Source organism: Chiloscyllium plagiosum, chromosome 1, assembly GCF_004010195.1.
Source record: "Chiloscyllium plagiosum isolate BGI_BamShark_2017 chromosome 1, ASM401019v2, whole genome shotgun sequence".
In the NCBI taxonomy this organism is placed as follows: domain Eukaryota; kingdom Metazoa; phylum Chordata; class Chondrichthyes; order Orectolobiformes; family Hemiscylliidae; genus Chiloscyllium; species Chiloscyllium plagiosum.
The window spans coordinates 55,789,090-55,812,960 of NC_057710.1; the positions used below are offsets into that span (position 1 = coordinate 55,789,090).

The 23,871-nt window shown below is 39.7% G+C and overlaps 1 protein-coding gene across 1 annotated transcript; it reads right to left on the reverse strand.

The window, feature by feature from the left end:
* Positions 1-204: 204 nt before the first annotated feature.
* spag8 (sperm associated antigen 8) lies at positions 205-23,572 on the reverse strand. Its single transcript, XM_043686957.1, has 6 exons — positions 23,280-23,572; positions 14,722-14,890; positions 11,320-11,365; positions 8,742-8,862; positions 6,987-7,049; positions 205-1,374 (listed from the first exon to the last, which is right to left on the reverse strand). Exons 1-6 carry the CDS (start codon positions 23,547-23,549, stop codon positions 1,288-1,290), a joined length of 756 nt encoding a protein of 251 aa, XP_043542892.1. The 5' UTR covers positions 23,550-23,572; the 3' UTR covers positions 205-1,287.
* Between the last annotated feature and the right edge of the window lie 299 nt (positions 23,573-23,871).

A 23,871-nucleotide genomic window follows, 5' to 3' on the forward strand; every position in this document is an offset into this window, starting at 1 on the left:
AATTAAACTCCATCTGCCACTTCTCAGCCCATTGGCCCATCTGGTCCAGATCCTGTTGTAATCTGAGGTAACCCTCTTCGCTGTCCACTACACCTCCAATTTTGCTGTCTTCTGCAAACTTACTAACTGTACCTCTTATGCTCGCATCCAAATCATTTATGTAAATGACAAAAAGTAAAGGGCCAGCACCGATCCTTGCGGCACTCCACTGGTTACAGGCCTCCAGTCTGAAAAACAACCCTCCACCACCACCCTCTGTCATGTACCTTTAAGCCAAATATGACAGGGTTGGATGAAGGCATTGGCTTTGCACCATGCTTGTTACTGCTGAAGACACTTAATTCCGCTCTCATCCAATGCTGCAGTCACTTGATGACAGGAACTTTCCCATTTAGATTTATACAAAGATTTTTCCTTCCCATGTATTGAGATCCAGCTCTGAAAGTGACTGTCACATTGTGTATTTATTGAAGTTTGGAATGTCTTGTGGGGGTTCCATGCATAACTGACTGTAGAATACTCCAATTTTTACCTGTAAATCCTGCAGAGAAATTACATGACGAATCCTGTGAAGTTGAGCTCTGATGATCATGCCCTCGATGGCAGGTAGGAAGCACTCTGCAACAAGACTGAAATTTGGTGCCCATTAAGGAACTCTTGTGAATCTGTAGGTTGTGTACTGCCTCTGAGTCATGCATTCCAGATCCAAGTCTCACTCCAGAACTTGTTGGCCAAGGAACAAGCACTGACAGAGATCAAACAGCTATAAAAAACAGATAAATCAGCCTGCTATAACCTTCCAACATTTGCCCACTTTGACTCAAAACAGGTGGATTGTACGTGAGAACATATTACAGAGTCATACAGCAGTATATATTATTTAAAATCAATGGCCATAAAATCATGGGCTAGTTGTGCATGATCATGATATAATGATCATTAACTTTGATAAAGAATTACAAACTGGCAGTAGGCAAGTTTGCAACACAGCCTTCTGAAGTTCAGCAGAGATAGTGGAACCTCACTCTGTAATGCCTTCTTTCCAACCAGACGAGATTCAGTTCTGGTACATACTGCTCTTTTCATTGGCATTACCATGAGACACTTTGAAAAAATCTTTCAGCAGATTTTTATTTGTTTCAGAATTGATGTTAAATGAATGATCCAGATTCTGTATAGAAGCAGTAAAAAGAGAATAAGCAGAAACAGGTATAATACATAGTATCTAATTTTTGTAATGATTAACTTCCATGAATGGGAACAATGCAATTTTCAAACTGTAAGTTGTCAGCTATCCAAGGTTTCCGTTATTGGTTTCGTAAATGATGTATTTTTTCGAAATGGAGTATGAGGATTCTTTATTGGAGTGACACCCTGTTGTGAAAGACAGAGGCAGAAAACAATTAATCTCACTGAACGTTAGAACAAATATTTTCAACAATTAAAATCCATATTACGATTTGGTGCCGAAAGAAATGAGCTGTGGATCCCATCATTAGTAAAAGCTGATTGATCGTCAATATTTAAAAAGGTTTTAAGATCTGAAATTGTCAAGATCACAAATCATTACCCTAAGTCATCTGTGGAAATACTGAACTTTTAATTGGAGCATGTATTTTCGCTATAAAAAAGATTCAGCTGAAAGATGACTGTTGATGTAAGTTCACTGCCTATCTGGAGAGGAATTCTGGAATATCAGGAATGTACAGCATTAAGAAAACTTTAAATGGAACGGCCAAAAAGGAAAACATAATGAGATGCTGACTATCCAACCTTTCAGCGTGAGGCCATTTTCCATGGAATACAAAATAAGGGGTAAAAATTGATCTTCAATGGTCTGGTGTCCTAATATGTGGACTAGTGTGGTGTTAAGCCCATAGCATTGAGAACAGCCATTAACGACCCCATCACTGTCAATAAAAGAAAGGAGAAAAATATCTGTTGCTCTTTGAGCTGCTAGCCAGCCAATGTCATAAGACTGGACAAGAGAATTGCAATCAATCTGCAGAGCTAAAAATTCCTAGATTGACTATTTATTTACCACATCACTGCTGTTGGTAATATCCCCTGTAATGACTACAATGCCCAATTGTCTACTCTTCATAAATTTACAGACTAATTGTATTTCTTTTTTCCAATTATTAATTTTCTTTGGGTTCATTTCTTATTCCTAACCTGTAGGTTGTGACATTGTTTTTTCTTGGAGTTAGTGACAAATAAACTCACTCCTTTGTTAACTGATACGTTTAAGATCATTTAAAAGTGCCACCTGGTCTCAATTCATAAAGTCAATCTGGTTTCTCAGAGGGCTACACCAGGGCATGGAGATGAGTTCCTCTTACCTTGGACTGTAAGTATTCTCCAAAATGCTCTTACATGTAATGCTGCCTCCCTTGAGTGGTACAGGTGGTGATGGGAAAATACTTCACTAATCTCACTGCACTTAGAATCTCATACTGTGTATGCATGTTAAGCTTGTGGTATTCACCAGAATAAGGCCCTTATCAAAGAGGCAGGCCATGGCCCTCATGGTGGAGTCCTCCATGTTCCAGTCCAACCCCATACATGGGGCTGTTACTGTTGCAATTTGTGCCAAATCACAAGGCTTCATCTCACTTCCTTGTGACAAGTTTAGTTATGCAGCCTGAGCAGTAGGCTTTGCAAACATAGCTGACTTTCCCAGGTATAGGGCACTATAACCTATACACATGTTGCATAGAGAGTGAAAAATCAAAGTGGGGCAGATTTTTATCAGCAAAAGGTTCCATTCTATCAATGTTCAAATCATCTGTGATCATCACTCCCACATCTTGGAAGTCTGCACCAGATACTCTGGTAGCTTCCATGACACCTATAGCCTTGAAAAGTCTTATGTTCCTGCTTCATTTCATGGACTGGATGTCCTATAAGGATGGTTACTGGGAGACAAGGGCTACACTCTGTGATCATGGCTCTTGACTCTGTTATGTAACACGTGACTGAGGATGTGCATTGACACAATATAGCCCGTTTTTCGTCAGGGCCATCGTGGAGCACATGACAGATCTTCTGAAGATGAGCTTCTGATACCTGGATCAATCTGGGAAGACCTTTCAGTACTAACCACTCAAAATGTGCCCTAGAAAGGTGTTCTGTGCACAACTGGAGCAAGCAGAGAGAATGTGATGGGAGCTGAAGAACTTGAACAGTGGCAGCAGTGTTCTGAAAAGGAAGGTGAGGACTTTGAGCAAAGGAACATCACCTTCAGAATGATAAACTCATGGAGTGCAATGTGTCAGACAGAACTTCATTGACACCCATTTCCAAGAAATGGGAGTTAGGTGAATTGATCGTTCACTGACTGTAAATTTGTTGCTGCTCTACAGTTAAGTAGCTTATGTTTGTTTGCTCAAGCAAATGCAGCTTTTTTTCTTCTATTTTCTTCACTTTTACTGTTATTCAACAAAAGTTAATGTTTTTAATTGTCTGAATGTATTCCAGCATGGGACGTTCACATACTGAACAATAAGCAGATGTTACAATATGTTGGCCATCAGGAAGATATCATACTCCCTTACACAGGGTTCTAAAGTGGTATGGTACTAAAAATAGGGAGTGTGTATAGTGGAGTTATTGTGGCTATGTTTACAATGACTGATAATTAGAAAGGTGATGCTGTTAAATAGCACTTCATTTATGAATATTAGCTTCTATTTGCAGTGAAGTGTTCGTGGATATGTTAAGGATACTCTCAATGAGACATGTGTACGATCTATAGTGTCCTGCATCCAAGGGAAGTCAGCTATGTTAGCAAAGCCTACTGCCCACTCTATAGACCTGACTTCAACATGGACATGCAATGATGTATTCTTGCACAAATTGCATCATTAACAGCCTTCATGCATTTGTAGATTCAGAATTGTGAGATCCCCATACGTCCCCAGGGGATCATTGGAAGCAGTTAGCTGCGAGAATGTTGAGCATTGACCACCAGAATAAGATGACCACCCACTTCTTCAATCCCTCTCCAGCAGTTGCCATAGTTTTCTGGGTCTTCCTCAGACACTGTGCCTCACTTGCCTGCAGGAAATGACATCATAGCTGATAAACGCTAGGCTTCCTGTACCTCCTATGCATTCAGAGGTGTTGTCAGCTATGACCACCTCTTGCGGAGGGTTCTCAGCAGATGCATTACTCATACACCATGGCTGAGCACAGTCTCATTTATACAGTGGGACATGCAGGACTGAAGGCCTGTGACCAGTGAGTGTTCCACAGGGATCAGAACTGGGTCCACTTTTGTTTGTCATTTATAGAAATGATTTGGATGAGATTATAGGAGGTATGCTTAGTAAGTTTGCAGATGACACTAGAATTGGTGGTATAGTGGACAGTGAAGAAGGCTATCTTGATCAATTGGGTCAATGAGCTGAGGAGCGGCAGATATGGGATTATGGGGATAGGGTGGGATGCTCTTCAGAGATGTCAGTGCAGACTCAATGGGCTGAATGGTCCCTATTTGTCACTGCAGGAATTTTGTGATTCTTTGATTCCAGATCCTCCCAAATCCATATACAACATGGATGTTAGAAAAGTCTCCCCACTATTGTGTACAAAACAGCTATAGATAGAACAATATAGTGCAGAACATGACCTTCAGCCCTCGATGTTGCACCGACCTGTGAACTATGCTCAGCTCATCCCCCTACACTATCCCAAAATCATCCATGTGCTTATCTAAGGATTGTTTAAATCTCCCTAATGTGGCTGAGTTGACTACATTAGCAGGTAGGGCGTTCCATGCCCTTACCACTCTCTCCATAAAGAATCTGCCTCTGACATCTGTCTTAAATCTATTAACCCTCAATTTGTAGTTATGCCCCCTTGTACGCGCTGACGTCATCATCCTAGGAAAAAGATTTTCTCTGTCTACCATATCTAATCCTCTGACCATCTTATATGTCTCTATCAAATCCCCTCTTAGCCTTCTTCTTGCCAATGAGAACAGGTTCAAGTCTCTCAGCCTTTCCTCATAAGACATTCCCTCCAGCCCAGGCAACATCCTGGTAAATCTCCTCTGCACCTTTTCCAATGCTTCCATATCCTTCCCGAAATATGGGGACCAGAACTGTACACAATATTCCAAGTGTGGCCGCACTATGTAACTAGTTCTTTAATAAGCACAAAGCAGCTAAGCAAATAGTTCTAGCAAATAGTACTATTGTGTGGTGAGTCAGCAATAGTGAATAGACAAATCTAAAGGAGTAAAATGTCCTTTCCCTGTTACACATTTTCAGAATGGAATTACTTGAACCAATTCCTCATATGTTAGAGTATTTGCTTCAGATTCTTCAACTTTACCTTTGAGATTTAGAAATACTGTATACCATGATTACTATCTTACTGCAGCCTTGTTATTGCCTAAAGTGTTTTGATTTGAGCTGGTGATCCACTGCATTCAACAAATGCAATGTTATTGGTTTTCATATTATTTTTACTGCTTCTGATTTCTCTCCTCCTTAAGTTATAACCTTGCAATCATTCACATATCATGTTTTAGAAATAACATTACACCTCTACCTTGTTTAATAAATTCACCTTTGTAAAATGTTCTATATCTGCTTCACTGTACCATTTGGGGGCGGCACGGTGGCTGATTGGTTAGCACTGCTGCCTCACAGTACCAAGGACCTGGGTTCGATTCCAGCCTTGGGCGACTGTCTGTGTGGAATTTGAACATTCTCCCCGTAACTGCATGGGTTTCCTCCGGGTGCTCTGGTTTCCTCCCACAATCCAAAGATGTGCAGGTTAGTTGAATTGGCCAGGCAAAATTGCTCATAGCATTTAGGAATGTGTAGGTTAGGTGCATTAGTCAGGGGTAAATGTAGAGTAATAGGGTTGGGATCTGGGTGGGTTACTCTTCAGAGGGTCGGTGTGGATTTGTTGGGCCAAATGGCCTGTTTCCACACTGTAGGGAATCTATTCTCTACAGGTTTCACAGCCATTTTACATGATTAAAACCTGGAAATTTGCACAACCTTATTTGCGAAGTGAAATCTCTAAATCTAATAGCGTGTTCTTATGCTTCATGCGAAGTTATAAAGCATGCCACTTAGTATTAAAAGCAAATATCTCCATGTTTAAAATGTATTACTTATGTTTCTTTATTTAGTTATAGAAAATTACTTCTTAGTTCTCATTCTTGATGGTCACGTGCTTTTGGTATTTGATGCTAATGCAACTGAAGAACTGTAGTATTGCAACATGTCACTCATCCATAAATTTTCAATATAGTTGGACTGAACTAGTTAAACCCAAGATATGATTGTTGAAATAACCTTCTGAGTTTAGTCATTTTTTTCCATTACTGTTCTAACAAGCGTCAAGCAGCTGTCAGTATTGGCCTCCTCCTCCATACCCCCTGCCTCGTAAATCTACAGCTGTCAGTGAGGTTTGTAATTATACACAGCTCCTTTTCAGATGGAACACATATATTCAACCACACAGGGATTCAGGTGAAAACAGAGAGCCCAGTGTGAGCAAAAATTCTGAATTAACTAGTTTCGATAACATGAGGCTTTCAATCTGGCTTTGCATAATCCAATTAAAAAGATTGCTTATGGATGGAATTTAATTTTTAAGCTGATGTGAACATGTCTGTAAATGTGTTCATGAATGATAACATGCTCATTACTATCCGATTCCAGTTGATTTTTGTTTCGATTTAAGCTATCAGATCATATGAGAGATTTGAGCATATTTCACCAAATGTCACAATTTTGAACAACTGAAAAATGAACATTTCCAGCTAAACATGACTAGATGTTATGTTTCAGTTACATTTACATTTAAAACGTTTCTTACTTGGAAACGTAGTAAATTTTGGTGTTTCATTTCTTCGATGTAATTTAGTGTGCAACTCTAAATTCAATTCTTTTGATTATTTCAGTATTATGATATCATAGTTATTAACATATTATCATCCTTCCAACAAAAAATAGACTTACATGTATTTGTGTGGCATGGTCAGTCCAGATAGTAATAGGCTGCTCCGTTTTGTAATTATGTATCTATAAGTAACAGTTCATACATTGAATCACAAAACAAGGTTTGACAATGTATGGCAATATTAATGGAAAATTAAAGGCTCTTTTAAGCATTTGGTTTAAAATAATGAAATAAAATTGAATAAACATTTATTCATTTGCCTTTAAGTGATTGATACATTGTTTTAAAAGATGTATATGTAGATTAAACCACAAGATAAACCATAAACACTCATGGTGAAAAGGCCAGAAAATATTAAGAACTGCACCAGTGTCCATAATAATCTAGAGTTGGACCAAAATTGATAACTTACCTTTCTCTTTCAGAAACTGGTCAAAAATGCTGCTATCTTCATTATTTTGTGAGCAATTTCAAAAGTTTGTCAATTCATTTAGTTTTCTTGAAATAGGGTGAGGCTGAACAGGCTGGAGCTTTCTTTCCCTGGAGAGTCAGAGGCTGAGGTGTGACCTTTTGGAGGATTATAAAACCATGAGGTGCATGGATAGGGTGAATAGTCAAGATCTTCTTCCCAGGGTAGGGCAGTCCAAAACTGTAGGATATTGGTTTAAGGTGAGAGGGTAAAGATTTAAAAGGGACTTGAGGGGCAACATTTTCATGCAGAGGTTGGTGCCTGTATGGAATGAGCTGCCAGAGAATGTGATGGAGGCTGGTGCAATTGCAACATTTAGAAATCACCTGGATGTGTACATGAATAGGAAGGGTTTAGATGGATATGGGCCAAATTCTGGCAAACAGGAATAGATCAGTTTAGGATATTTGGACGGCATGCACAAGTTGGACAATATTTCCTTGTTATATGATTCTGTGACTCTATGACATTAACTTATGTGTAAAACCGAAATTTAACATAGCAATGTTTGCAAGCCCAAAAGAGTATCTGAGATACTAACCAGGAGTTTTCTGCATTTTGTCCAGATATTGCTTTGCAAACATTCTTTTGTTTTTTGCCTTCCAGCTATTACAGGCAACTAAATATTAGCAGAACAGCAGAAGCTTTGTTAAAAAAGACTGAATTGGAAGAATATTGGGAATTCAATTACCAACTTTGTTTCTCTGCACTTTTACCTTAACTTAATCCTACAGTATTTTATACAAAGACTAAATCTGCTTCAGCAAAGAAGAACAAGGTAATGTTTAACGTAAGCTGTATAAAATAGTTAAAAAAATGCTACACATTAATCGATAACTAGTTTTCCAGCTTTATTGCATAACATTACAACTTATTTCATGATAAATGCCTCACGTACTCAGGAAATGTTATATAGACAATATCCTGTTCAACCAAGGGATCAGATTATAATACAAATATAATACAACTTGTTCACAGTGGAATCATGAAGTGTAAATTATCTTCAAGAAGTGAAGTCAAACATTTATAAATATTTTTGTCCCATATATTTTCCACTCTAAACATGTAATACAGCTTTTGCTGCAGAATATTTTTATTGTTTATAATCTGTTCAAGGTTTATTTAATTGTTTTCCTCCAGACCACTCCCTGAGAAATGTTATTTGACAACTACATTTAATAACTCTCCCACTACATTACATACATGTATGTTAAAAACTGTTGTGCCAAATGGCTAGACAATTCTGTCTTTTCCATATTTCAATGACTGGATTTTCTTCAGTTTATTTGTACTAGGTATTGAGGCATGAGGCTAAATAATCTGTGTCGTATACTTAAATGCTTACCATAGTAGGAGGACGTGGAACAGATTTAAAGCCTTCCACCTTGAAGTCACGTCCTGTTACAGTCAGCGATTCCATTGGTTGTAAAGCTAAGGCAGCTTCATGTGCATCAAATACTTCTTTGCTGAAACGTGAAGGGAAAAGGTGCAAGAAAATGGTGACTAAATGTTCACTCAGCATTGTATCAACAAGCATTAAGTTTGCTATGTGTCTACCACTACCATTAGATGTAAACATATAAAGAATTGAAGGAAGGCAGCAAGAAGTCTCTAAAATTCTCACATGCCACATATGGTTTACATATGGTGACATCAGCCAGATGAAACAAAACAGCTGGATTAAGGTCTATCTTTAAAAGTCAAGTTCCATAATAAGCTGAGGAAATGTCATTCAATTAAGTCATCTAAAGTGTGGCGCACCAGGTATTTATGTCAGAGGAAGTAATACATCAAAAAGAATTTAACAAAAGCAGATGTGCATTATGGCCAATGTTTCCAAGTGAGCTTTTTGAAAACATTTGATTCACCAAAGAATATGCTGTGAGAATAATAAAAGAAACAAACTAAACTTTTACTGTTATCTCAATCAAAACATAGGGGTTTTACAAGTTTCAATCTTCTGGCTAATTCCAGAAATTTCAACTGAATATCGAATCTGATGTTGAGTGTTTGGTTTGATTTAGGTATGAAGCCCAATTGTGAATAAGTTACTACAAAAAAATGTAAACAAAATTTTGAAAGGAACCCAATCAGGATAAGACAAGTTATTGGAATTCAAAAGGAAGGAATAGTTTTCTATTTTAATAGTTTATAATAATGACCAAGGAAATTATTTCCAGAAATAGAACACTGGTGTTTTAGCACAAAAAAGGGAAGCAAGCTCAAACCAGAGTTATTTCATAGTTCATGTATGAAAGCAGAGTATGTCAGTCAGCTAGTCAATCAGTTCACATGATCAACACTTTGTTTCATGTACCTGTAATCGAATAAGTTCCTATTTGGCTAGTCCATGTGCTATGTTAAAGAGCCAATAGCAGGATTTGTTTATTATTCATTCACGAGATGTGGACGCTGCTCATTAATAAAAGATATTGTAACTTGTTTTCAGTGATGTGATTTCAATTTCAATATGAAGGTTTTTAAATATGTCAGTGAGGTTTCAGTTGATTTAAAAATGTACTTGTCAGTGATTCAGTGTACTATGTTTGAAAGGGGTCAGGAAGAAATGATATGGTGCTAATATCACTGGACTAGCAATGTAAAACTCCAGGTCAATATTCAAGGGAGACAGGTTTGAATCCCACCATAGCAGATGGTAAAATTTGAACTAAATAAAAATCTGGAATAAAGAGCTGGCCTAATGGCAACAATGTAACCGCCACTGATTATCGTAAGAAAGCCCATCTAATGCCCTGAAGGGAAGGAAATGTGCTGTCCTAATATGGTCTGGCCCACATGTAACTGCAGAAACACAACATATGGTTGACATTAGGGATGGACAATAATTGCTTGCCTAGCCTAGAGACAACCATGCCTCATTAACAAATTTTAAAAAACTCTTCAAAAGGTAAAAAAAAACAAGAAGTTTAGCAATTGAATAATTGTCAAAGCAACATAATTGTGTGAGTTTGCATGTGTTGTTTTTGTGTGACAGACTAAAGTGATAAAATTGCATATTCTACCCTCTTCAGGATTGGATAGGCCAATACCATTGGAGAAAACAGGCTGGTGCTTTTCGCTACGTTGGGAAACCTCACAGAATATTTTGTCAAACCAATTAATCTATGGATATTGTACTTAAATGCCTAGTATTGCATTTGTGTATGTTGTCCCACAAAACCAGAATTAATTTCCTTGTCGCTAAGTACTTAGTCTATAAGATTCTGGGATCTGAAGTTGATCATGCCAAGAATGCATAAATGAGTTTGGAAAAGGGAGGTCCTCAGAGGGAGTGTTTTCAGAAGCATGAAGCATTATTTCTCTATGGTAACAATCCCCCAAACAGACATCAATTGAAAAGATTCAAAGTTATATTTTTAATAACACATTTATTAATTCACTTTTTTTGGAATTAGGCAGAAGTGCAAAGTCAAAAACTGGCCATTTCAAAACCTAGTAGTCCTGTCAATTTTTTCAGTTTATATGTGTGATGATAAAATGTGTGAATAACCTATTTGTACACCAAGAGAGGGCAATGAAGCCCCTTAAAAGAAATGCTTGACAATATTAACAATTCAGGACTGAATATAAAAAAAACACAAATTTTGTGATGCAATGCAGATAAAAATAGCTGGTATTGTTTAGTACTAGGAGAAAATAAATGTTATCAATGGTTATTTGATGGTACAGCAATTGAGAATTGCTGAAGGAGACACAGGTTTAAGCTTTTCATCTTGCACTCACCAAGACAATTTGCAATAATACCAATGTCAAGCAACGATACCATGTTTATTGTATGAAAAAAACTGTGCTGGCTGGTTATCAAATGGACTGGTTGATGGAGGAATTGACATAGAGAATGTAGTTCTGTTTTGAAATGTTAGATAAACCAAAATCATTCCACTCCCTCATTCAGAGATTACCTTATTTTGTGATACATATACTTTTCAATAAGTTGCTTCCTTATTCCTGTTAAAATAGAACACTGGAATATTAATGTCCAGCATGACCATATGTAACTATAAGTTAATTTTAGCATTGTATATGCAATAAATTTTGTAATTAACGTTGTATACTAGAAAATACATTGCAGTCTAATCTATTTCTTAAGCGTATAAACAGGATTGACAAAATTGCTTAAAGTAAATTGTCCACTGTATTCAAGAATTTAAATATGAAGATCACAAATCATGAAAGTTAAAAGCAAATAAATCAAGAATAACAAACAAATTTAGTAGGAACTATTTTCATACTTAAGTTTAGGAAATAAGTTAGTCAGGGTGAGCAGTAAAACAGTTTCAAGAGGCAATTAGATTAGCTTCTAGTGCAATGGAGACTTAGATCTCTCAGAAAGGATAGGTCTGTTAGGCATAATAGTCTTTTCATCATAATGAGAGAGATTCCCAGTCCTCAAGTAGAGTGAAGATCATTCATAAAACAGCTGAAGACAGCTGACCCCAGAGTATTCCCTGTGAAGGCAGGATCTTATGGTTCAGTGGTAGTATGCCAATCCGTGGTCTAGGAAGTCTAGGTTCAAATCCCACCACTTCACAGCTGGGCAATAACTATGACACATTATATAGATATGCTAGCTACAAACCAGGTCAGAGGTTAGGACCTCCTGCATCAGACTGATTCCTGAGATGGCAGAATTTTTGTATGAAAAGAGATTGGATTGGATAGGACTATATTCACTGGAGTTTCAATGAATAAGATACATCTCGTAGAAACCTATAATATTCTAATAGAACCAGACAGTTATGCAGGAAGAATGTTCCCATTGAGTGGAGAGTCCATAACCAAGGGTCACAGGTTAAGGATACTGAGTTATGATGACACAATAGCTTTAAGAGGTGTATTTTGACCTTAATGTCATTTTTTTTTAAGAGAGGTGCTGACCAGTCTACTCTGAGCTATTAGTTTGGGAGGCCTTGGTTATCTTTTAAAAAGTTGGAACAATAGAAGCAGCCTGAATGGGTGGGGTCAAACTCCCACAGAAACCAGGATATTTTGTTGGAGATAGTAAGGACTGCAGATACTGGAAGTCAGAGTCAATAGGTATGGAGTTGGGAAAGCACAGCAGATCAGATGGTATCTGAGGTACAGGAAAGTCAACATTTCAGGACAAAACCCTTAGTCAAGACTGGGGAGGGGGAGGGGATCCCAGAATTAAAGAGAGGGAGGGGGAAGGGGAGGTGGGATGGTTATAGGTGACTGCAGGTAGAGGGTTATTATGATTGGTCAGTGGGAAGGGTGGAGTGGATAGGTGAGTAGGAAGCAGGTGAGGTCAGGTCAAGGAAGCTAGGAAGAGGGGAAGGGTGGACATGGGATAATGCTGGAGGGATCTTAAAGCTGGTGAACTCAAGATTGAGGCCATTGGGCTGTAGACTCCCTTAGATAAATACGAGGTGTTGTTCTGCCAGGTTACATCTGGCTTTGACAGGAGGAGGCCAAAGATGGACATGTTGCTGGGGGAGTGGAAGAGGGGAACTAAAATGGATAGCTACCAGAAGGTTGAGGTGGCTGATGCCCGCAGAGTGCAAATTCTCCGCAAACTGGTCCTCAAGTGTGCGTTCGGTCTCCCCGATTTAGAGAAGAACCCATTGGGAGCAACGTCTCCAATAGATGAGGTTGGATGAAGTGCAGGTGAATCTTTGCCAGATTTGGAATTGTTGCTTGGGGTCTTGGACAGAGGTGAGAGGGAGGTGAAGGGGCAGGTGTTGCACCTTTTGCAGTTGGAGGGAAAGGTACCAAGTGTGATGGAGAGGTTGGCGGAGTATGTGGTGTTGATAACAGAATGGTGTTGATGTGGAGTGGAAGGTCCCTGTGGAAAGGAGATAACTTCTTGGTGGTGGGGTCTGAGTATAGGTGACAGAAATGTCAGAGGATGATGCGTTGGATTCAGAGGTTATGCCCAGACGAAGGGCTTATGCCCAAAATGTTGACTCTCCTGCTCCTTGGACGCTGCCTGACCTTCTGTGCTTTTCCAGTACCATACTCTTGACTCTGGTCTCCAGCATCTGCAGCCCTCACTTTCTCCTAGTAAACATGCAGAACAAAACCTCATGTTTTTCCTGGGGAGTTTACAGTCCAAAAGCCTCAATATTGAATTCACCAGCTTTAAAATTTCTCCTGCATCATCCCATATCCGGCCCTCCCCCCCAGCATCCCTAACCCTCCAATGCATCTCATCCACATCCCGCACCTCTGCACTCAGACCCCACCCCTCCAGCCGTAACAAGGACAGAACCCCCCCCCGGTCATCACTTTCCACCCTACCAACCTTCGTATAAACCAAATCATCCACCGACATTTCCACCAACTCCAAACAGACCCCACCACCAGGGATATATTTCCCTCCCCACCCCTTTCCGCTTTCCACAAAGACTGTTCCCTCCACGACTACCTGGTCAGGTCCACGCCCCCCAACAAACAACCCTCCCGTCCTGGCACCCTCCCCTGCCACCGCAGGAATTGCAAAACCTGTGCCCACACCACCTCCCTCACCTCCATCCAAGGCCCCAAGGGAGCAAGGCTTGGAAGCTGCAGTACATCTTTCCCTGGTACACGCTCTCTCAGAGTCTTCTCTGATATTTTCCTCCTGTTCCTGGAGTTGCATGTGAGACAATCTGTTTTCTGGATTTGCCTTTGATAAGGGTGTGTATTTGGGATGTTGCAATATTGGAACATTTACAGTCAGTTCTGCTCTAATTCGGTCATTCCGTTCTCATGCAATTCCATGTTATAAGAAAATCACATAGCAGCACCATTTAAACTAATGAGGCCAGAACCGCGTTATAACCAATCCACGCTTTAAAACTTTGTGCTTTAGAAAGCGTCCCCAGTTTGTCAATAGCGTTATAGTGAATTCGTGTTAACAAAACACGAATTCACTATAACTAGTGGGCGGCACGGTGGCACAGTGGTTAGCACTGCTGCCTCACAGCGCCAAAAACATGCGATATAGCAGAACCTGCGCCATTTCGTAGTAAAATAATCTATAATTCTGTTAAGTTTTCCATTTGGTTGTTATTCCAATTTTTTGAGGGGGTTTGGTCTGATCCATAACAGGGTAGACCAATTATGACTGAGATGAGGAGTATTTTCTTCACTCAGAGAATGGTAAGCCTGTGGAAGTCTCTGCCATTAATAAAAGCAGTTGAGGCCAAACCATTGAATGATTTCAAGAAGGAGAGAGAAGGGCTAAAGGGGATGGGTGTGAGGAAAAAGCAGGAACAGGGTGCTAGGTTGAATGATCATAATGGAGCAGGATCAATGGACTGAATGGCCTGTTGTTACTCCTACTTTCTGTATTCCTATGTTACCTGTTTCTTGTGGAGGTTTCATGGGAGGAGGGTACGACTCTTTATAAATGGTTAAGTTGGATAGTTTTGATAAATAATCTGTGGTGAGTAGACCTTTATGTCCATCCTTAAATGCTATCGCATTTGACACGGCCTTCTCTTCATCATGATCAAAGGGAGCTGCCATTCTCTAAAATAAGAATTGAAGAAAATGTCAAAAGATATTAAATTCTACCACAGAAGTGCTAGCCACAATATTTATATAATTTACTAATCAACAGTGTTTGTCATTGTTGGGATCTCAGCTGATGGTAATACTGGACAAGTCAGATTCCCGAAGTGAAACCTGGCTTGTTAGTCCATTAGAGTTACTTTTGCATTTTGACTACTGTGACGAGCAGTCACTGAACATATTCAGACAAGGCTGTCAATATGACTTTAATAAAAGAACACAAGTTTATCATACAAAAAAATGAAAAAAATACTATTGGAAAGATGTTATAGACACTAAAAAGTTCAACTTATTTATCCCCCAGGAATATCTTTTACAGACACTCAACACCAGTGAAGTATCACTCCATTCTTCAATTAAAAAAATGTTACTCAACTTATGAAGTTCTAAGTATTTTCTTTCAGTGATTCTCTGTATGTTCACTAGATGTGATTCCCTCTTAAACAATTCATTTACTTTTCTCTGACTTTGGCTGATTTGAGGCTGTGAAAACAACTTCAGATCTCTTTCCAGCTCTAGTTGGCCTAGAGACCTTCTGGTTCTGGGGATATTTTCTTCTGAACGGAATCTGTTTGTGTTGAGTCTTGAGCCTGTAAAATTCTCTGTCACAGAAAGAGGTCAAAACACAGAACAGGCCAAAACATTGAATGTTTTCAAAAAGGAATTAGATATATTTTAGTTCTTTGAAGGTGACTTTTTATTTGAAATTAGAAAACATACTTGAATGGTGAGATTAGGACACTGTTTCCGAACAATCATGTGCGTCAAATTAAATAACTCAGCAAGCTGCTTGGTGAACTACATAATGAAGGCATGGGGCTAAAAGGATTAAAGGGTATGGGGAGAAAGCAGAAACAGGGTACTAAAGTGCAGGATCAGCCATGATCATATTGAATGGGGAAGCAGGCTCATAGGGCTGAATGGCCTGCTCTTGCTCGTGTTTTCTATGTTTCTATGCTTTTGGCCTGTGGCCAGCTGTCTTTCTGTAATTTACCAGGCAGCTTGCTGAGTTATTAAATTTGACCCACATGATCTTTTGGCAACACTATCTTGATCTCACCATTTATGTCTATTTTCTGGTTTTAAATAAAAAGTAAACTTTAAAGAACTGAAATGAAAAACTCAGCTGACCTTTCTTTCTTCTACTTTTGAATCCACATTCCAAACTAAAGACATTATAAGCTTCCATCACACTACTTCCATCAAGCTAAATTTGAAATAACAAAAACCTATAACGCAAAGAACTGAAATTTACACACAGTTAAGTTTCAGTGTACAGTTACACACTTGAAATTCAATGCGGCGAAATAAGGCTTGAAAAAATTCCCTCTTCATCTCAAATGTCAAGAGGACATTTCTCATAATCTCACAAAATACTATTAGACTAGTTAAATGGTTGGATGGATGTTCTCACCTGCAATCCATATATACACACTTTACAGCAAGAGTCCTTAGTTCTGGTGTAGATGTCTCATTGACATTTTTTATTCCTTTCCTAGCACATGGCACAATTTCAGTATTCTGAATGATATGTCAACATTAAGCTGGCTCAGCACAGACTGTACTCAGTAACTCATCACAGACCACAAGCTCTTCTTACCCTTCCTTTACTATTTGAGTAGTTCTGAATATATCAGTAAAAAGACAATTGTTAAAAGTTTGGCCATTCCTGAGAGGAGACTGTCAATTTGTGGACGATGATCAATAAATTGTCAATGTTTTTATAAATGCTGCATTGCAAAGCACTTTGATGGAGCTTCAAGCTGAATGACTGGATGACCCTCAGTTGTTATGAGTGTGCTGTCAGGAGAAAGACTGAATTCTGGATGGATACTTATAGTTGCACAATATTGCAATGAAAGCCTGAGGAGGCAAACAAACATGTTACTGTGTATGATATGTGCTGAGCAGCCAGACTTCTCAACCTCACAGTCTCAAACTCATCCAATGTGAACTAGCAGATATGCTAACAACAGGTAATCTGTTGACAGGTTAAGTCTTCCTTAAATCAGACCCAGATGGTAGGGGCCAGAGCCAGAAAAGAAAGACCTATGCTCAGGGCTAGTGGATTAGTTTATGGTTCCAATGGGATGTTAGGAGAAATTTAGGATGGATGAGTGGGTCCTTCAATGTGGAGTTGGGATTAGCCTTTCAGCTTTCCTTAGTTCCCTAATCACATAAATCATTTATCTTCTTGCTGATTAATCAGAAGGACTATCTCCTTAAGTATATCTCACAATGATGCAACAGTTAAGGGCAAGCCTATGTTGTAGTAGAGACAATAAATATATGTTAAGTTGTTAATTTATATAAAAATAAATATTTGCTTCAGGTAAATGGAAAGGACATCTCATTTGTCCTTAGGAACATTTCCAGTTCTGAGTTTATGCAAGCATGCTGGGATCTTAGCAAATCTAGTTTCATTTCTAGGCCATTTAAATCAGTACCATTCACATGTATTTTTAATAATTGGAAATAAAAGAGTAAAGAATGCAACATGGACATCAGTGTCTTAAATTAACATAAAAATGCTGGATTCTTGGACCCTGTAGTTTTATTTTTATGGTACTGAGGTGAATTATTATTACACCAAAATGAAATAATCAATAACGTCCAAAATTCCTCAGCAAGTTAAAAATAAATGATCCTTAATCATTCAGTATAGGGGAAAAAAATCTGCACAGTTCCAAGAAAATAAAATGATGTCATCTACCAACGAGATTAAGTGAATGAAGCTGTAAATGAGGATAATTATCACAAATTATGCTAAATTTGAAGTTGTTATAATCATTATTGAAAGACTACTATTCTTTTTTGCAATTTCACTTGATTGCTACAAACTCTCTTCTGGTGATTCACATTGCCAATAAAATAATAGGTGTTGATTCAAGGATGCTTAATCCTGATCCAGGTTATATCTAAAATGACACTACAACTGTGTGTAATTGCAATTATCTAAATGACTAAGATATTTTCAGCACAAAAGGAGATGTTTCTTCACAGTAACCTGCCATTTTCTTTGCAATTAAGTGCTCACTAAAAGTCGCAGCTGAGCTTTGAGGTACAGGAGCATGTGTTGTTGTATCAGAATGTTCAAACTTGAATAAATCCCCTTTGAAAATATGAAATTGACTGATGATAATTTGATACTCTGACAGTCCCATTGCCTCATGTCTAACAGTTACTTTTTTTTCTACAAAATTAAAATACTGTGGATGCTAGAAATCTGAAATAAAAGCAGAAAATGCTGGAAATACAGTATTCATGAGAGCTGGCAGCATTTATTCTGATGAAAAATTATCATTATGAAAGATTAACTCCATCTCTCTTCACAGCTGCTGAGTATTTCTTATACTTTTGTTTTAATTTCAGGTGTCTTTTTCTATTCATAAACTTCTATTTATAAAATTCCCACCTTAGCTTATAAGAATGAAACATATTCATTCAGGAACCGAAGAAATATTGATGAGCTCTGTTATCCAGGGGCCTTCTGCACACAACTGGAAATTATTGAATGTGGGATTAAGTAGCACAATCATTTGAATTATCAGTGATTACAAGGCTCCCTGACAGTGCCACAATGTGATAAAATTATCATCAGCATCAGGCAAACCCAGGCAAGACACAGCACAGGCAAACAGCAATATAACGTTGCTGCTTCTTTGCAAGGTCACTAAAACTTAATTCCAACTCTTGAAAATCCCTTCTTGTGCTATCATGAACAGGATTCAGAGATGGACCAGTGCAATATGTTCTTTATTTTTTAATGGATCTGGGCATCATTGGCAGGGCCAAAGTTTGTTCCTCATACGCTTAAACTGAGTGGCTGGTTTGGCCATTTGTGTTTTGTTGTGTGTTTGGGCATCTAGCTCTGTTTACTCTCCCAAAATAATGCTGCTCAGGTCCATGGAACATTTTGAAAGAACTCTTTATTTGTTAACCTGCAAATCCATTCTCTCAGCACTAGATTAGAATTCCTGAACCTTTTCAATTCTTATGATCATGAGACGCTAATGTTATTACTACATCAGCATCATGCATGCTTCTGATGTTAATTCCATCACCCTACTATTTCAAAAGGCAGCTAAGTAGGAGACAGAGGCTGGTAGCGAAGGGGGTTTGTTTAGACTGGAGGCCTGTGACCAGTGGTGTGCTCTAAGTGCTGGGTCCACTGCTAATTGTCATTTTTCTCAACAATTTGGATGAAAATATAGGAAGCATGTTAGTAACTTTGCAGATGACATCAAAATACGTGGTATTGCGAACGATCAAGAACATTATCTGAGAGTACAAAGGGATCTTGTTCAACTGGGCCAGTGGGCCAGATGGATCTTAATGCTGATAAAAGCATAGTAAGCTAACCAGGGCAGGTCTTACACACAGCACGGTGGCACAATGGCTCAGTGGTTAGCATGCTGCCTCACAGCACCAAAGTCCCAGGTTCGATTCCAGCCTCGGGTGACTGTGTGGAGTTTGCACATTCTCTCCGCGTCCGCGTGGGTTTCCTCCGGGTGCTCCGGTTTCCTCCCACAATCCAAAGATGTGCAGGTCAGGTGATTTGGCCATGCTAAATTGCCCATAGTGCTGTTGGAATTAGTCAGAGGGGAATGAGTCTGGGTGGGTTACTCTTCGGAGAGTTGGAGTGGACTGGTTGGACTGATGGGCCTATTTCCACACTGTAGGGAATCTAATCTAATCTTAATGGTACTGCCCTGGGAATGTTGTTGAACAGAGAGACCTACAGGTGCGGGTATGTAATTCCTTGAAAGTAGACAGATAGACAAGGTGGTGAAGGTGTTTGGCATGCTTGTATTCATTGATCAAAACATTGAGTACAGGAGTTGGGTCATGTTACAGCTGTACAAAACATCAGTAAGGCCACATTTGGAGTACTGCATACAATTCTGGTCATCCTGATGTAGAAAGCATGTTATTAAACTGGAAAGGATGAAAGGAAAATTTACAAAGATGTTACCAAGGTGGGCAGGTTTGAGTTATAAGGAGAGCCTCGATAGGCTGGAACCTTTTTTCTCTGGAGTGTAGGAGACTGAGGGGTGACTTTATAGAGGTTTATAAAATCACGAAGGGCATAGAAAAGGTGAATAGCCAAGGTTATTTCCCCGGATGGGGAACTCCAAAAATTAGGGCATAGGTTTAAGGTGGGAGGGAAAAGACTAAAAAGGAACCAAACAGGCATTTTTTAGATTAGATTCCCCACAGTGTGGAAATAGGCCCTTCGGCCCAACAAGTCCACACTGACCTGCCGAAGCGTAACCCACCCAGACCCATTCCCCCACACCTACCCCTTCACCCAACACTACGGGCAATTTAGCGTGGCCAATTCACCTGACCTGCACATTTTTGGATTGTGGGAGGAAACCGGAGCACCCGGAGGAAACCCACGCAGACACGGGAGAATGTGCAAACTCCACACAGAGAGACGCCTGAGGTGGGAATTGAACCCGGGTCTCTGGCGCTGCGAGGCAGCAGTGCTAACACAGTGGGTTCACACAGTTTTGTTCACATAGTAGGTGGTACATATATGGGACACGCTGTCAGTGGATGTGTTATACATGGATACAATTACAACATTTAAGAGAGATTTGGTAAGGTACATGGGCAGGAAAGGTTTACAGGGATATGGACCAAATGCAGGCAAATGGGACTAGTTCAGTTTAGGCATGGACAGGGGCCTGTTCCCGTCCTGCATAACTCATGAAGTTGTGACTAAGTGTCAATCACACTGTGATGGGTCACAGGTCATGGGTCACAGGATGACCAGATCACAGATAAGGACAATAGATTTTCTTCTCTAAAAGGAAGCATCAATGAAAATGATGGATTTTCTTTTGTAATCATCAATGGTAGTTTCATGGTTACCATTACTGACACTAGAGACATTAACTCTCAATTAAAAATGTTTATTAATTAATTGAATTTAAATCCCACCAATTGCCATAGACGGATTTGAATCAACATCTCCAGAATATTAGCCTAGTTTACTGACATTACCACTACGCTACTATCTATCTTAAAGTATTTAGTACTATACTTAATTGATGTTTCACTGTTGAGTGCGTGTTATTTGTGACAGAAACAATGCCTTGATTCCAGCTAATGGGCAGAAATGAAAGTTACTTAAATTATTTGATATTACTCAAACAACTGCTTATAAGTTTAAGAAAGGAAAATGCTACCAATTACCAGATAAGTAAATAAAGGATTAAATGAAGATAATAATAATTCTTCACTATAATTCTCGATAGTGGTTTTAAATGTCCCATGCTACAGGACATCTTGGAAGCAGAGGGCAAAACAGCCAGAATTTGTGGTATTTATTGGTACTGACGATACATTGAGGAGGTCCATTTTAGATTGAATATTATGCAATGTGAGAGGAATAACCGGTAAGGTAGTTGTGAGAGACCGCTCAGATGAATGACTATAAGATAATAGAATTCTCCATCAAGATGGAGAGTGAGATTGTTGATTATGAGACTATAGTCACTAGTCCCCTTTAATTATAGAAACTGCAATGGTAGGAGGTGTGAGGTGCTATGGTGGATTGACAAATGCTATTGGCAGGAATAACAGCAGACAGGGAGTGGCAAATATTCAAACAATGAGTGGGTAAACAAAAATTGTTTATTACTGTCTGGCCCGAGAGTGCCAAGAGAACAATGGCCAAACCTATTGGCAAGAAAAGTCAATAGATCTGAGGATTGGGAATAGTTTAGAAGTCTGTAAAGGAGGACCCAGGGATTGATTAAGAAGGGGAAAATACAGGTGCTACCTTACCAGTTTTCCAATCTTCTGGTAATTTTTCCAAAATCTATAATCACCTTATTTTGTTAGCCTGCTGTCTTTAAGGTTCTATGGATAGGAATGCCAAGGTCCCATTGAATAGCTGTACTTCCTTGGATCTTACCATTCAACAAGTGGCCCCTTGCATTGTTAATCCTTCCAAAATCTCACACTTTACAGGATTAAATTATATTTGCAATTGTTCAACCCACCTGACCAGCCCATCTATATCATTCAATAGTCTAAGGCTTTCAGCCTCACTATTTATTACACCACCAATTTTCATGTCATCGGCAAACTTACTGATCATACTTACTACATTCATGTCCAGATACATAAAAACCGCAGGGATCCAGTCTATGGTACACCAACTGACACAGTCTAACAAAAGCAACCTTAAACCCTTTTCCTCTGCTTCCTTCAACTTAACCAATCTTAGATCCAATTTGCCAACTGTCCTAATTATCATAGCTCTTGGCTTCTTAACCAGTCTGCTATGCGAGATCATGTCAACAGCCTCAATGAAGTCCATGTAGGCAACATCAACTGTATTAGCCTAATGTACATATCTAGTGACGGCCTTGAAAAATGTAGTCATTCCTCCGTATCTGTGATGGTTCCTGTTCTGAGAACCCCTGTGAATGATGAAATTTCTAATCGTGGAGCTCGTTGAAAAAGATTAAAAATCGCACATATGCAATTTTTGCCTACAGATGTTGCTTTTTGCTGTTACTTATTTTTTGCCACAGCTATACAGGATTTACTGTCATCAAACTTGTGAGACATGATCGCCTCCTCACAAAGCCATGCTGTAACTCTCCTTGATTAATCCTTCCATCTGTGAGTGGAGATTACTTATGCCCCTCATTTTTTTTATCCCTACCACAAATATCAGACTCACTGGCTTGTTGTTTCCTGGTTTGACCTTAACACCCTTATTAAATAATGATACTGGATTAGCTGTATTCTAGTCCTCTGGCACCCCTTCTAAAGCTAGAACGGATTGGAAAATTAATGTCAGAGTCCTAACTGTGTACAGTTCTGCTTTCTTTGCTTCCCTTGCTCCACAAAGCAGCTGCCAGGTTTGCTGAGGTGCTTCATCAATTTCTGTTTTTGTTTACTTTAAATCCATCTCATCTGGGCCTGGGGGTTTATCCACTTTCAAACCTGTTATAAACTACCGCTGATTTGTTTAAATATATATTTCCAACACTTTCTCTGATTTCTAGACCTGTCCAACAGAAACACCTAACCGAGAGATCGATTGATGGATTAACCCTGGAAAGCCGGTGAAGATTTTTTTTAACAGAGAGGGCATGAGCTGTATTTGCACCGTCCAAATGCGTTAGAAACCAGGGTGTGCACATCTGCTGCGTTGCACAGCCGCACTCCCAAAACCATTCTGCGTCCCCATTCATTTTCCCTTTAATGCTGGCCCCTATACGGAACTGAATTTCCCGGCTCGTTGCACTGCAGTAGTTTGTTTGTGGACTGTTGTCATTTTGAGGAGTTGCAGCTGAATAATTTCGTTCAGGCTCAGTACCTGCTCCAGCCAGTTCCCGATCAGACACTTGTTTTTCGTGCGGTCCCGAGTGTGCTCGGGTTCCTTCTCATCGTCCCCTGGCTCCGCCGCAGGCTGCCCCTCGCCTTCCTGCTGACATTGGAGGCGGGGGCTCTCCTGCGCTGCACTCAGCCTCGGACATTGGTCTTGGTCCCTCCCTGGCGGCCTGGCTTGCTGTCCGGACCCTATCCCTGCCTCTCCACCAGGCGGTAACCTGGCTGCAGCAGAGTGCTCGCACACCACCTGCTCCATGTACAGAGAGAGCCGCCTGCCGCCGCGAGCCCCTTCTCCAAAGGGCAACAACAGACCTGTTGCCTGGAAACCGGAGCACGCGGAGAGCGGTGACAGAGTTCGCCATAGCAACTGTAAACACAACAGGGGACCCGGATTCCCGCGCAGCACCAGCTCAGAGCGGGGAAACTCAACTCGCAACTTCTCCCCTGAACAGGGTTACTGTGAGTGTGGCTGCCCGTACATAGAGGCATACAGCATGGAAATAGACCCTCCGGTCTAACCAGTCCGTGCCGAACATAATCACAAACTCAACTAGTCCCAACTGCCTGTTCTTGACCTA